The sequence below is a fragment of the Dendrobates tinctorius genome, unplaced genomic scaffold (assembly GCF_039654945.1).
Source record: "Dendrobates tinctorius isolate UK_male_01 unplaced genomic scaffold, ASM3965494v1 ptg000009l, whole genome shotgun sequence".
Classification (NCBI taxonomy): domain Eukaryota; kingdom Metazoa; phylum Chordata; class Amphibia; order Anura; family Dendrobatidae; genus Dendrobates; species Dendrobates tinctorius.
Genome location: NW_027361677.1, coordinates 21150854 through 21165478, shown reverse-complemented (window position 1 = coordinate 21165478; position 14625 = coordinate 21150854). Strand labels below are relative to the sequence as shown.

The 14625-nt window shown below is 49.4% G+C and overlaps 1 protein-coding gene across 1 annotated transcript in view; it reads right to left on the bottom strand.

Moving 5' to 3' along the window:
- Positions 1 to 4918: 4918 nt before the first annotated feature.
- Positions 4919 to 14625, bottom strand: part of LOC141097011 (mitochondrial inner membrane m-AAA protease component AFG3L1-like) — a 41360-nt gene continuing 31653 nt past the window's right edge. The window contains exons 14-16 of the mRNA XM_073583988.1: positions 13240 to 13440; positions 7689 to 7883; positions 4919 to 6951 (exon numbers count right to left, since the gene is read on the bottom strand). Of these exons, the coding sequence (XP_073440089.1) occupies positions 6748 to 6951; positions 7689 to 7883; positions 13240 to 13440 (600 nt within the window). The 3' untranslated portion in view covers positions 4919 to 6747. The remainder of the gene's footprint in view (positions 6952 to 7688; positions 7884 to 13239; positions 13441 to 14625) is intronic.

Below are 14625 nucleotides of genomic sequence, written 5' to 3'. Positions count from 1 at the left end.
CTAATTATACCCCGACTGTAGAAAGTCTAGGACACTAGGGAGGTCGGGGGCACCTGCCAGGAGGTCGGACCTGCCACCTTCCCGGCAGAATCTCTTCCATATCTTCCGGTAAATTGCGGATGTCACTGGTTTCCTGCTAGCCAGTAGAGTAGATATGACCTGATCAGATAAGCCCTTTGCTCTTAAGGCCTGTTTCACACTTCCGTTTTTTCAAATCCGTCAAAATCCGTTGTTTTCCGTAAAAAAACGGATCCGCCATTTTTTGCAGGATCCGTTTTTTTTGTCCCATAGACTTCCATTACGGTTACCGCGGATCCGTCAAAAAAACGGATCCGTTTTTAAAAAAACGGATCCGTTGGCATCAGTTTCCGTCAAAAAAACGGAAACGGATCCGTTTGGCGGACACAAAAACGGAAGTGTGAAACAGGCCTAAGATGTCCCTTTCAGGATCCATGCCGAGAGGTGGAGTCTTGCTGGATCTGGGTGGCGGATCGGGCCCTGGTGGATGACGTCTCCCTTCAGGGGTAGCTCGACTGGGTTTCCTACTGCCATGGCCCCAACCAACTTCTCCTTGGCCAGTATGGCACTATCATTATCACCCTTGTGCGGTCCTTGCGGATCTTCCTGAGTACCGCTGGTATAAGCGCCAGTGGTGAGATTGCGTACGAGAGGGGTTCCTTCAAGGCCTGGCTCAGGGCATCCACTCCGTCCGGGTGGTCCGCCGGGTTCAGGGAGTAGAATCTGGAGACCTCTGAGTTTTTCCGGTTCGCAAATAGGTCTATACTGGGGGTTCCCCAACGCTGACACAGATGATGAAAGATCTCTTTGTTCAGTTCCCATTCTGTCGGGCTGACCTGCTGTCTGCTTAGATAGTCTGCCACCACGTTCTGAGAACCCTCCAGGTGGATTGCCGTTACTGAGAGGACAACTTCCTCTGCCCAAGTGAATATTCGTTCTGCTAGTGCCTGGAGCGGTCGATGCCTTGGGCCTACCTGGTGCTTCAGGAATGAGACTGCCGTTATGTTGTCGGACAATATTCAAACGTGTCGATTTCTCACTACCGACCGGTTCTGACGCAAGGCTTCCCAGACCGCATAGAGTTCCCTGAAGTTGGAGGATCTGTCTCTGATGCTGACAGGCCATCTTCCCTGGAAGATTTTCCCTTCTACGTGGGCTCCCCATCTCCACGTACTGGCTTCTGTGGTGATTACTACGTACGGCGAGGTAGTCCATAGCACGCCCACCTGTAAGTTTCTGGGCTGTATCCACCACCGTAGAGATCTTTTTACCGAATCTGGCAATGATATGAGCCTGTCGAGAGAAACCTGACGCCTGTCCCATTTTGCGAGGATTTCCTTTTGCAGGGGCCTCGAATGGAACTGGGCCCATCTGACGCACGGAATGCAAGCCGTCATCAGGCCCAGGACCTCCATTGCCCCTCTTATGGAGGAGCGATGCTTCAGGAGGCTCTTGGCTCTGTCCTGGATGATCCGCTGCTTTCTTTCTGGTAGCAGAGATATTCTGCTTTTTGAATCTAGCAGGACTCCCAGGAAGATTTTCCTGCTTTCTGGCTTTAGTTCTGACTTCTGTTCGTTGATCAGCCAGCCGAGGTCCTCCAATGTTCTGATCGTTCGGCTCCTGTCCTGAATGAGCCTTTCTTCTGACCTTGCAACTAGGAGAAAGTCGTCTAGGTATGGTATTATAATGACCCCCTGATTTCTCAGGTAGGCTACCACCTCCGCTTCAAGCTTTGTAAATATTCGGGGGGCCGAAGCCAGCCCGAATGGAAGGCACTGGAACTGGAAGTGGCAGGTCCGGGACGGTAGTCTGATTGCGAATCTTATCAAGCTCTGAGATGAGGGATGGATGGGGACCTGATAGTATGCACTCTTCAGGTCGAGGGTACACATGACGGCATTCCTATCTATGAGATGAATTGCCGACCGTATTGATTCCATCGGAAACCTCTTGTATATCACCCAGGCATTTAGAAGTTTTAAGTTTATAATAGTTCTGGCCTCGCCGGATGGCTTTGCAATGGAGAACAGGGAGTAGTGACCCCTTCCCCTCTCTGACTGCAGAACTGGCACTATGACCTCTGACCTGAGCATGTTCTGTAGGTCCGCCCACATGGCAGAGTCTTCTGGTACTACGGTGGGGGCAATGTATCTGTCGGGGGGAGGGGAGCAACATTCTATGCTGTAACCTTCTGCAATGGTTCTGAGAACCCACTGGTTGTGAGTTACCTGGCTCCACCTTTTTGCAAAGTGTCGCAGTCTTCCCCCGACAACTATGGCGTCATTGCCTTCTAGACCAGGAGGTTGACGCAAAAAGAGGGGCTTTGCTTCTCCCCCCTTGGCTCTGAACGCTTCTATAGGAGTTCCTGTTGGATCAACCCTGGTTTCTAAAGTCAGTCTGACTCCTGAAAAAGGACCCCCTACGAAAGGACTGGCGACGCTTGGGTTTTTCTTCTGGAAACCGTCTATTTTTATCGGACACCTGCTCTAAGATGCTATCTAGAGCTGGTCCGAACACCCTTGAGCCTGAAAAGGGGATGGAGCAAAGCTTCGCCTTCGAAGCATTATCCCCCGACCAGGACTTCAGCCAAACCACTCGCCGAGCTGCGTTGGAAAGGGAGCTGTTTCTGGCTGCAAATCTTACTGATTCGGCTGATGTGTCTGAAAGGAACGCGGTGGCTGATTTCATCAGGGGAAGAGAAGCTAGGATCTCGGACCTAGGGGTCTTGTTGGTTAAGTGTTCTTCCAACTGCCCCACCCATAGGAACATGGACCTGGCCACCGAGGTGGCTGCTATGTTAACTCTAGTGAGGGCAGCCGCCGTTTCCCATGTTCTCTTTAATAGAAAGTCCGGCTTCTGGTCCATCGGGTCTCGGAGACTTGATGAGTCCTCGAAGGGGATGGCAGTCTTTTAGCAACCTTAGCTACGGGAACATCGATCTTAGGAATTTCTTCCCACAATCGTGTTTCCTCTGGGTCAAAGGGCAGTCGGCTCTTAAAGTCCCGAGACAGCATGAGCCGACGTTCTGCGTCTTTCCACTCTTCTAGGACCATTGTCTTTATGTGCTCACTTACAGGGAACACAGTCTGTCTCCGAGCGACCAGTCCCCCAAACATCAGGTCCTGTCGGGATTGCGGTTTAGGAACCTCCTCAATTTGCATGGTGTTTCTTACCGCCTGCACCAAGTCTTCTGTGTCATCTAGCCTGAACAGGTATTTCCTGCCCTGGTCCCGCCTGTCCGTTGGGATCTCTCCCTCTTCCACGGGCTTCGAGTCCCGGAGGTCTGACCCCTCAGGCGAGCTTGTTTCCGAGGCTAGCTCCATCTCCCACTTCGGCCACTTTCGGCTTGGCACCGGGCTAGGGGACTGCTGCCGTGAGATGCTGGATCTGGAGGCTTGTATTTCCTCCCGAATCAGGGATCGCATCTCAGCAAGCTGGGACGGCTGCTCGTCTCTTACAACCCTTGAAGTGCAAGGTCCGCAGAGAGTTTTGATATGGGTGTCTGGCAGCTTTACCCTGCATAACGGGCATCTGACAGATTTAGATGTGGCTTTGGCTGGATCTTTAGACTGTCGGAGGGGCTGGGGTTCCCTTCTCCTGTATGATACAGAACAGGGAAAGTCGGATCAGATGTCCTGGGCTGCGGGGAAGGCGGTGTGGGGGGTGGATTGCGCCAGGCGCACTTACCCCTCTGTCGGCTGGCGCCTCTGGGTCCATTACCACCAAATCTGCCGCTGGGGTGCGGTGAGCTGCTGGCGTGCGGTGGGCTGCTGGCGCACTGATTCAAAGTCGGCGCGTGACGTCACCCCCGCGCCGTGGGTCCTCCCGCGATAGCTGAGATCGCGCCGGCCACATCCGCTTCCTGCCCCGATCCTAACGCCCCAAGGCCGTTCTGTAAAGCCGGCGCCTGCACCACTGCGGGGACCCGGCTTCTAGCTGCCACTGCCGCGCGGCCTGGGATCTGTAACGCCGGAACCGCATCGCCCACTGCCTGCGGGGACCCGGCTTCTAGCTGCGACTGCAGCGCAGCCTGGAGCCGAGAGCCTCCCATCGGGAGGAGCAGCTCCCTCCAGGAGCGACGTCCTGCTCCTGGCTTTGGGGCAGAGGGACTCCCCACAGGGAAGTGTCGACCCTGGGCGTCTTGACAGGGGGAAGGATTGGACTGGCCGCCCGATCCCCCTGTGCCCTAAGGTAAGCTTCCTGATCTTCCTCTCGTATGTCCCTCCATGCAGGGACAGGAAAGACACTGAGGGAAAAGGGGTGGGACGGGGCCTTTTAATCTATCGTGTGCTTTCCTGTCCCTGTGAGGAAGAAGTCATCCATGGTGCTGTCAGGGGGACGTCCTGGAAAATGGGACAACAGGCAGGTGAGAAATGGTGTAAATGAATATACCGGCAGCGACACCTGAACGTAAAGTCCAGAGACCTTTCTCCGTTCGCGGCTCATCTACCATGGAAATAAAAGGATCCGGCATTTACAGTGGACCGGCCATTCTCTTCCGTGACACGAGTTGGGAAGCCCCTATACAAATCAGATGGTCGGAGTATAATACAGGATGTGACTCAGGATCAGTAATGTAATGTATGTACACAGTGAATGCACCAGCAGAATAGTGAGTGCAGCTCTGGAGTATAATACAGGATGTGACTCAGGATCAGTAATGTAATGTTTGTACACAGTGACTGCACCAGCAGAATAGTGAGAGCAGCTCTGGGGTATAATACAGGATGTATCTCAGGATCAGTAATGTATTATAGGTATAATAGTTGCGGCTCGGCCTTGATTATATGGTACATGTGGGATGGCTTGCCCTTTTTATTTTCGGCACCTCTGCATACGTCACACCTCTTATTCCCCCATCGCTCTCCGCACCAAACCACAATATGAGGCAGATGACGGATTACATTATATGACAATCGATACTTTATTAGCAGTAATCAGCACATCTTGGAGAATGTGATATGAGGAGAATCTCCCCGCAGAGAAGGCGTCTGGTTTTCATCACTGGCTTGCTCTCTTACCACAATCCTAATTAACCCTTTGTGGAGTGATAATCACGCACCACACGTGGCATTGCACAATAACTGCAGGATGCTCGCTATTCTAACCTCTGCGGTGCACGGACATCGTCTGGGGTCTCTCACTGGAGGTCGAGTTGTCATTTCTAACCATCCTATAATAGCAGTGCTGAATGTCACTGTTGTGCTGGTGATACACGGCGGCCATGGTGAACCAGTCATTGTGACCGATACATGCCATCTCCCGTGCTCACTAGCGCCACCTGGTGAGCAGAGTGCTTTCACTGAACAGCCAGGACTAGTGGGGGTCCTTTCCACTAGTCCACTTTCAGAAGTGCCAATTGTCCAAGCTAGAATTGTACTTGGAGCGATTGTCACATCCTTATGTGACAATCGCTACAAGTACAATTCTAGCTTGGACAATTGGCACTTCTGAAAGTGGCCATGGTGTGATACCTTTACTATTGTAATAATTACATTATTAACCTCTAGAGGATGCAAAGCTTCTCTACTCTGTGTACTTAAAGGGGTTGTCCATAATTAGAAAAACTTGGCTTTTGTTTGTTAACAGCATAACCCCTGACCATGGGTTCAGTCTGGTATTGCAACCCGGCACCTTTAAGTGTATGGAGCGGAGCTGCAATAGCAACAATAACCTCAGGATCCGAAGTGGCGCTGTTATGAGTAGGCTGTTCAGTTAACACTATAGGTGCTGTGACTTTCATTCTACTCATCTCCTAGACCCGCCCTCCACTTAATCTAGATGATGGACAAAGACCCACCCCCACTTCCTTTAGAAAGACAAAGACCCGCCCCACTTCCTGTAGAGACAAAGACCCGCCCCACTTCCTGTAGAGACAAAGACCCGCCCCACTTCCTGTAGAGACAAAGACCCACCCCCACTTCCTGTAGAGACAAAGACCCACCCCCACTTCCTGTAGAAACAAAGACCCGCCCCCACTTCTTGTAGAGACAAAGACCTGCCTTCAACTTCTTGTAAAGACTACGCCCGCCTCCAACTTCTTGTAGGGACATAGACCCGCCCCCGCTGGAAACGGATTACACTTGTCATCAGTCAGGATACAATAAGTTAGACAGAAGTGAGACATCTAAGCGGCACTTTGCAGTGATTTTTCTGGGGTAAAATAATCCCATACCATAATTTATAAATATCGTCCATTTAAAAGTACGGGGACTATATTAGGAAGTGACTGCGCTTTGGCTCCTAGAACCTCCAGTAATAAAATAAAATACATGGATCCTGTAGGTGTACGGCATTACCTACATGACATGTTCAGCAGAACTGAGCAGACATCCACCTGCAGCGCCCCCTACTGACCAGAGATGTAGCGTAAGAAGGGACCCCCATGAGCCATGTTGGTGTGTCATTATTCCCCCCACACTTGCACCCACCCTATAGAGTCTCCAGAGCGGAGCAGTGACCTTACTAATAACGTACATAAGTAGAGGAGCAAGAGTTAGGCAAACAACGCACGTAACAAGGCGGGTCTGACCCCCGCTGCCATACACCTACACTGGATCACGTACTCCCTGGCTGTCGCTGAGGCACTGACGGTGTGGTCCGATGTAGTTAAAAAAAGATTGAAGAAAATTGGCCCGTTGTTTTCTTGGTTGTCTTCCCTGAGATTGCTCCTTATTAGCCGAGTAATATACTCTAAGGTCCACCTCCGAGAACGAGGCAAGCGCGGGATTACGGCTTCGTTGTGTCGCGCTCTTCGATGTTCTCTTGGTTCCAGTCTTTTAACCCGTCAGGTAACGACGTGTCCTCTTCAAAACTCCCTGTTCCTTCTACAAACTCCTCATAAGAGGACTTCTCCGGGAAAGGCCTCGGACCCAACAGGTCGATCATATCTGATTTTTCCAAGACTTCCTTCTCCAGCAACAACTTCCCAACCTGTTAGTGGCAAAATAAAAAAAATGTAGCTTATTGCTTGCGTTTATTCAAGACTGGACAGGAATGTTACACTGCGAGCGGAGAAACCTACGTGGTAGAAGATTCTCCTGCCTGTAACTCTCCCTATTCAACCATGTTCTCACAATGCAAAAATTCTCGATTTTTTTTTGGTACATGAAATAATCTATTTTTTTACAGTTCAAACAAAGTAATGGGATGTAATGAAGACTAATGCCACTATGGCTTTAAAGCCGCTGTTGAACTATTTTTCTTGGTGTGGAGACTGAAAAAAACAACTTGGTCCTAGAACAAGTCACCGTGCCTGCAATAACTATGTGCACACAGAGTGATTTTTCCAAGTATTCGGAGCAGAAATTAAGGTTTTGGGAAGAAAGTTGCTGCTTTAAAATCTCCTCTGTGCACATTGTTGCATTTTTTTTCTTGCAGAGACCACAGCAAAATAAGCAATAGCAATCTGCTCCAATTGGTTAACCTTTAGTGCAGATTTGATGCGTTTTTTTTTTTCCTACTAAATAGGAAAATGGTCTCAATTAATCGTTTTCCTTCTCTTCCTGTTCGAGTCCTTTCCTAATAATGATAGCTTGGTAGCGAGCAGAGTGCGCATGGTTAATGGAGGCCGTACACCTTCGAGGGCTCGTCTGACGTAATATACACGAGGGCTTCGGAACCTAGACAACCCCGATTGCACAGACCCCAGAATGAGCAATTGATTTTACCTTTTCCACCTGCTCCTTGCACTGAGTAATCAGCTCCACGGTTCTCTCGTAAGCAGAGTTGATGAGATCTCTGGCCTCCTGGTCGATGAGCTCTGCGGTGGCTTCACTGTAGGGTCTATCTGCAATCATTTCCCCCTGACGTCCAAGGTCAAAAGACACCTGACCCAGCTTCTTGCTCATTCCAAATGTCACTATCTGTAAGGACAAACCAGAAACACCCACAGCCAGTAAATAAAATAATAATGTCTCTATTGCTTCATTGGGGGACATAGGTGACCTACCTAAGGATCCCTTGTTGCATGTTATCATCTACCTTTGTTTTTTAGATTCTGTAACCGCTCATCCTGTCTTTCCACCTAAGAGACCAAGAGAACAGTGTGGTCTGATCCACATCGTACCCTCTCTGGTCTGCCAGGCAGGACCCCCACCTCCCAAAACTTCAAGTGTGTTTTGGGTTGGACCTGGCGGGATGGTTCTTGCCACCCTGCCGCAACCCACTATAACTAGACTGTTCCGGGAGGAAGACATAGCCATTTCTAGGATTCCCTTTCCTGGAGCCCCTGATGCTGTCCTGCTGTTACGTGAAGAAAGAATCAGGAAGATGACAGGACAGGTACCCATCCTTCCTTCCCCAGTTTCTACAGCTCTGTGGGGGAGCTAGAAGATATGGTACCGACTTCGCACAGCAAGTAGGCACATCAGACATGAGGCAGTCCAAAGCCTGGCAGGAGCCCCCCCAAACACAAGGGTTGAGAGCGTACGCCCCCTCCTCCCGAGTGGGCAGCCACTCTCACTCAGTAGCCGACCTAAGCAAGGCATCCTAGTCCTTGGCAGAGATTCCAACTAATCAACCATCCGCCCTGATTGTGCCAATTGTTTCCCGAAGAATCGGATGCACACAGCTATGATGCACTCCAGCTCACCTGGATCCCCTTAGTCCTCTACATCAGGGTTCCCCAACTCCAGTCCTCAAGGCCCACCAACAGATCATGTTTTCAGGATTTCCTTAGTATTGCTCAGGTGATAATTGCTTCACCTGTGCAATACAAAGGAAATCCTGAAAACATGATCTGTTGGTGGGCCTTGAGGACTGGAGTTGGGGAAACCTGCTCTACATCATCCAGGATTGCTTCCATGTCTTGCACCTCTACCCCAGAGTCAACCCCAATTTTGGACCTCATCTCTGAGTAAGACTCTGATCTAAACTCGGACCAGACTAACAAGCTACAGGACATGATGGACAGTGTGATAACACCTGTCAATCCCAGAGTCAAAGACAAGCCTCCCCATGGAGCCTTCTGTATCCTTCAAGAAGGCCAAACGCCCCTTGTTCGTATTCTCCAACCACAAAGAATTTAATGGTGTTCTCTGCGGAATGGAAATACCCAGAAAAAAGTTTCCAGAGGAGGAAACATTCATAGTTCTTGTATCCCATCGGCCCTAGTCTCTCGATTGTCCACCAGCACCATCCTCTCGCTCCCCGACGGTGCCTCTCTGAAGGATCCGACAGACAGGCACGTCAAATTTCTAGTAATGTCAGTCTTCGAGGCAGAGGGCGCATCCCGTTGCCCCTCTAATGCCTTTATGTGGGTTGCCAAGGGAGTAGTGCCTGGACAAAGCTCCTGTGTCATGGCATACTATCTGAGGCCCATTCTGACAAGTCAGCGAACGTGAGAGACCAAATCGCCCACGCCGGAAAGTATCGCTCAAGGCCTGGAACACAGACGTGGCTTCCAAGAAGTCTCTCACCACTCTTCCTTTCCATGAGTCACGCTTCTTCAGAACTAAATTGGATCAAATTATCTCTTATGCGACTGGTGGAAATGAGTATCTCGCCTCCTAAACCACAACCGAAGCGCCCTCTCCTACCAGGAGTCATGTTCTTCGGTTCCGTTCCTTTCTGCGTTTTGCATATTCAGGGTGCTCCGCCAGACGGGAACGGTCTCCGATTCATCCGTAAAGAAGAAGGCCACCCTCCAAGCTAGCCCCCTTCTAGCACCAGCACAGTCGTCAAGCCAGATCCGCACACTACAGATCTAACAGATTCTCATCTGCATAACAGGCTGTGCACACCTGGGAATCCTCTCAGGGTGGGTAGCAGTTTCATTTTCTTTCAGGATGTGTGGCTCGGTGTAGATGATAATGCCTGGGTCAGTATAGTATGAGACAGTATAGTTAGCAGGGGGACGTACCTAACGCGGGAACAAGAAATGTGAGCAGGCAGTATGGGGGGGGGGGGGGAAAGAGTGAGTGGGCACAGAAAAGATACTGAGTAGTGTGGGGAACAGTGTAAGGGCACAGCCAGGAGGAGACAGTATGCCAAGTAGGTGGAGTGTAATGAAGGGGCACAGTAAAGAGACAGGGCTCTATAGGAGGCACACCGTATGAGAAGAAAGTGTGAAGTATGGAAAAAAGAGAGGGCATTGTGGAGGGCATGTGCCATAAGAGGGACAGTGTGAGGGTCATATTTTTTGCAGGGAACATAGTGAGGGGGAATTATTTATTTAGGGGCATTCAGGAGCTTTGTAATAACACTGCTACCTTTAAGGGTGTCGTGTCATCATCATCATCTATAAGGTACCTGGATGTAAATGTTTTTTGTGATACTGACTAATTCTCATTGTTATTTATGTTAGGAGCATAAAAGGGGTTGTCCAAGTTTGTGATGAGTCTGCAATGATTCTTTGTGACTGCAGACTTCGGAATTCTCACACTGCATGCTGTCAGGATTCTCTGGTATTGGCGATTTGCATACATGTGGTCACTTGCTGAGTAGACGTGTGGCCTCACTTAATGAAAATGAGTTGACCGAGGTCGGGTACGTCTAGTCGGAATGTGGCCAGAAGTATACAAATCACACACTTGTGCTGAAATAACCGTCCACAGGCAAGGGAGAATCCTAAAAGTGTGCAGTGCTTGCGCTGTGAGAATTCAGAAGCCTGCAGTCACAAAGAATGACTGCAGAGTTTCATCTCAAACCTGGATCAGCGCTTAAATTATAAAATGAAGCCCTGTAGCCAATCATAACAACTTGTAATATCCTGTCAGGATTCAGCTCTGCTTTCAGAATCCAGCAGTCATCACATGGCCACTTCACTCATATGTGATTTTCATACTTACTGTCATGTGACAATGAGGTGTTCTTCCTATTTCTCTCAGTTTTTCACTGAATATTGAGAGAATTAGGAAGAGCAGCACGTCGGCGTGTGACTAAGTGTACAAACCACCTATGTGGTAGATACCTAGATACACCTCTCCAACACCGCATGCGCCAGTGTCTACCTTCCCGAAGAGAAGGTCTCAGCTCTGCTGCTTGGGATTCGCTCCCTTCAGGTGCCTCTCGCTCTCCCCCCTTCGGCTCTGCAGGACTGTCCTGAGCAAGATGATCGCCATCCATGAAAGCAGTCCCCTTTGCACAGTTCCAGCACCGCCTCGTTCCAGTTGGGCCTACTGTCAGTTTGGGACAAGAGGATCCCCTCCCTGGACTGGCTTATCCTCCTACCCCCAACAGTAAGACAGTCTCTTTTCATTTGGTGAGGAAGATCATTCCTCCCACTTCACTGACAGATTGTTACGACAGACGCCAGTCTTCTTGGATGGGGGAGGCAATATTCCAGCGCCACATAGTTCAAGGCCGCTGGGACACCTGGGAGTCCTCTCTCCCCATCAACATACTGGAGCTCAGAGCCATTTACCTCTCTCTCTCTTTCACTGCCAAGTACGCATTTAATCCGACAATGCCACAACTGTGTCATGCATAAACTATCAGGGCTGAACGCGGAGAAAAGCCGTGATGTTGCAAGTTTTACGGACACTGTTTTGGGTCGAGCACTGGGTTCCGGCAATCTCAGCAGTACACATCCCCAGAGTGGACAATTGAGCCACTAACTTCCTAAGTCACGAGGGTCTCTCGTTAGGTGAGATGTGTTCATCTAAATCTGCTAAAATTGGGGCCCACTCGATGTCGACCTGATGGCCTCCAGAACCAACAATGTCGCCCGCATCATATCCAGGTCCCGCTATCCACTAGAAATCAGTGTTGAAGCCCTGGTACTTCCCTTGTCCCAGTTCGACCTTCCATATCTATTCCCATCTCTATCCTTGATACCCAGACTTGTCAAGAAGATCAAAGCGGAAGGTGATCAACCTCTTTGCAGACACTCCGTGGTAACTGCCAGAACTGCTCTCCAGGGCACTCTCTTACACCAGAATTTAGTCTCTCATTTTAACGTCATGGCTGTTGAAGCCGCAGTCCTGAGGAATACAAGTTTCTCCACTCAGGTCATTCAGACCATGATCAAGACAAGAAAAACCTCGTCCTCCCGCATATACTATCGTACATGGAAGACCTTCTTTCAGTGGTGCGAAAACAACCAAGTGGAGCCAATGTCTTTTTCTCTTGAGTCTCTCCTGGCCTTTCTTCAATCCGACCTGTAATCCGGAAAATCTCTCAGTTGCCTGAAGGGCCAGATATCCTCTCTCTTGATCCTGTTTCAAAGGAATCTTGCCTTCCGCTCCCAGAGAGACCTTCCTGCAGGGAGTTGCACGTTCGGTTCCTCCATATCCTCCTCCCGTGGGACCTTAACCTAGTCTTGAGTGTTCTCCAGGGTCCTCCCTTTTAACCCATTCGAGAGGCTGGCCTCTCCTTTCTTTCCTGGAAGATTTCCTTCCTTGTTGCGATCACCTGTATCAGGCGAGTCTCGGAATCGGCAGCTCTCTCGTGTCACTCTCTTTTCCTTGTCCTACATCAGGACAATGTGGTCTTCCGACCAGTACCTTCCTTTCTTCCCAAGGTGGTGTCTCCCTTCCACCTTAATCAGGACATCAATTTTCTGTCCTTTTTCCCATCTCCATCCTGTCCTTTGGAATGGTCCCTACACTTATACTTCTCAAAAACATCATCCTTCAGACTCTGTTTGTCATCCCTGATGGTCATCGCAGAGGACTCACCACCTCTAGGGCCACTATCGATCATTGGATTCACTCCACTGTACTTTAAGCATATCGAGTCAAGGATAGGCCGACCCCATCACTGGGAGTGGAGATTCACTCCACTCACACTGTGAGGGCCTTCTTGGCTGTTTGTCACCAGGCCTCTGTGACACAGCTCTGCAAGGCTGCTACCTGGTCCTCCGTCCATACCTTTTCCAAACTCTACAGGGTGTAAACCAATGCCTCGGCTGATGTGTGCATGGGCAGTAAGATTCTACAGGTGGCAGTTGTCCACCATCCGACCTGATCTGGGCATGCCTCTTTTTGTTTCCCTCCACTGGGACTACTTTTGGATGTCCCATGGTTATCTGTGTCCCCCCAATGAAGCGATAGAGAAAAAAGTATTTTGAGTACTCACTGTAAAATCCATTTCTCTGAGCCTTCACAACTCCCACCCTAGTTAAATTACAGCATACACCCCATAACTACCTGTTTCCCCCAACCCAAGGAAGGCGCCTCAGAGAAAGGGATTTTACGGCTAGTACCCAAAATCCTAGTTCAGTGATAAGGTGAAAAAAAATGCAAGATTTTGTAAAGTTTAGCATTTTCTTTGTCTGACCTGTGCATATGCCGTCTGTGTGACCTTCTTCAGGTCATCCTGTGCTCCGGTTGTGATGCGGCCAAAGAAGATCTGTTCAGCCACGCGGCCCCCCAGCATCATGCACATACGGTCAAATAGTTGTTCCTTTGTGTATAGATACTGCTCTTTTGGGAGGTATTGTGCATAACCTAAACCTTTCCCTCGAGGAATGATTGATACCTGGATGTGGAAGAAATAACGGAGGATTTATCGTGCGCTTGTCTCCTCTGCATTTATATCATTCACCTACATTGTAAATTGAGCCCTAAATGACACAAACGTATACAATGCATCAAAGACTTAGGGGTCGATTCATCACGGCTTTTAGATCAGAAACGTGGAATAAAAGCTTTGAAAAGTCGATAATTTTTGCGCAACTTGAAGTTGTGTAACAATTTTGCGGCTTTTAGTGTTTTTACACCAGGATAAATCTGCTCTGCCGAAATGGGTGGAACTGGGGATGTGCCGCAGGCCCTTCCAATTCATCAAAAGTTCTGGCGGTTGGTACTGCAAAAATGCAACTCCTATCCCTGACTGGCACGGCTCATGCCACAGAGAAGATGGGTCAAATTTATTAAGTGGCGTGCGCTACTCTAGTCTTGATGAATCGGACCTTTAGTGTCCAAAAAAAGGAGACATGTCTGTTTTTGTTCTGAGTTACAGATCAAACTCAAATTAATGGGTCTGCGGGAAAAACATGGATTTTTGTGATACTCACCGTAAAATCCTTTTCTCCGAGACGCTCATTGGGGGACACAGGACTGTGGGTGTATGCTACTGCCGCCAGGAGGCTGACACTAAGTGGATAAAAAAAAGGTTAGCTCCTCCTCCGCCGTATACACCCTCGCCCTGGTTGCCGGCGAGACCAGTTCGGTGCAAACGCAGTAGGAGATCAAAACAACAGACACATTCTACCTTAATGCAGGTAATGTGTCTAGAAAATCCACCTAGTATCACAAATACATATTAATAAAACAAAAAAAAAAAGAGCCAATTGGCTAATCGCCTCTTCTCCAAATCACACCTCACAACCTGTGCACTCGACGCCATCCCATCTCCTCTCCAACCTCACCACCACACCTATCCCATCCCTAACCCACCTCTTCAACCTATCACTAACGTCTGGTACCTTCCCTTCTGCTTTTAAACATGCCGCAATCACGCCTATCCTTAAAAAGCCAACCCTCGACCCAACCGCTATGTCCAGCGATCGCCCAATATCGCTGCTCCCATTCACTTCTAAACTCCTGGAGCAGCACATCCACGCTGATTTTTCATCCCACTTCTCATCTAACTTGCTATTTGACAATCTACAATCTGGTTTCCGCCCCCATCACTCCACTGAGACAGCCCTGACCAAAATTA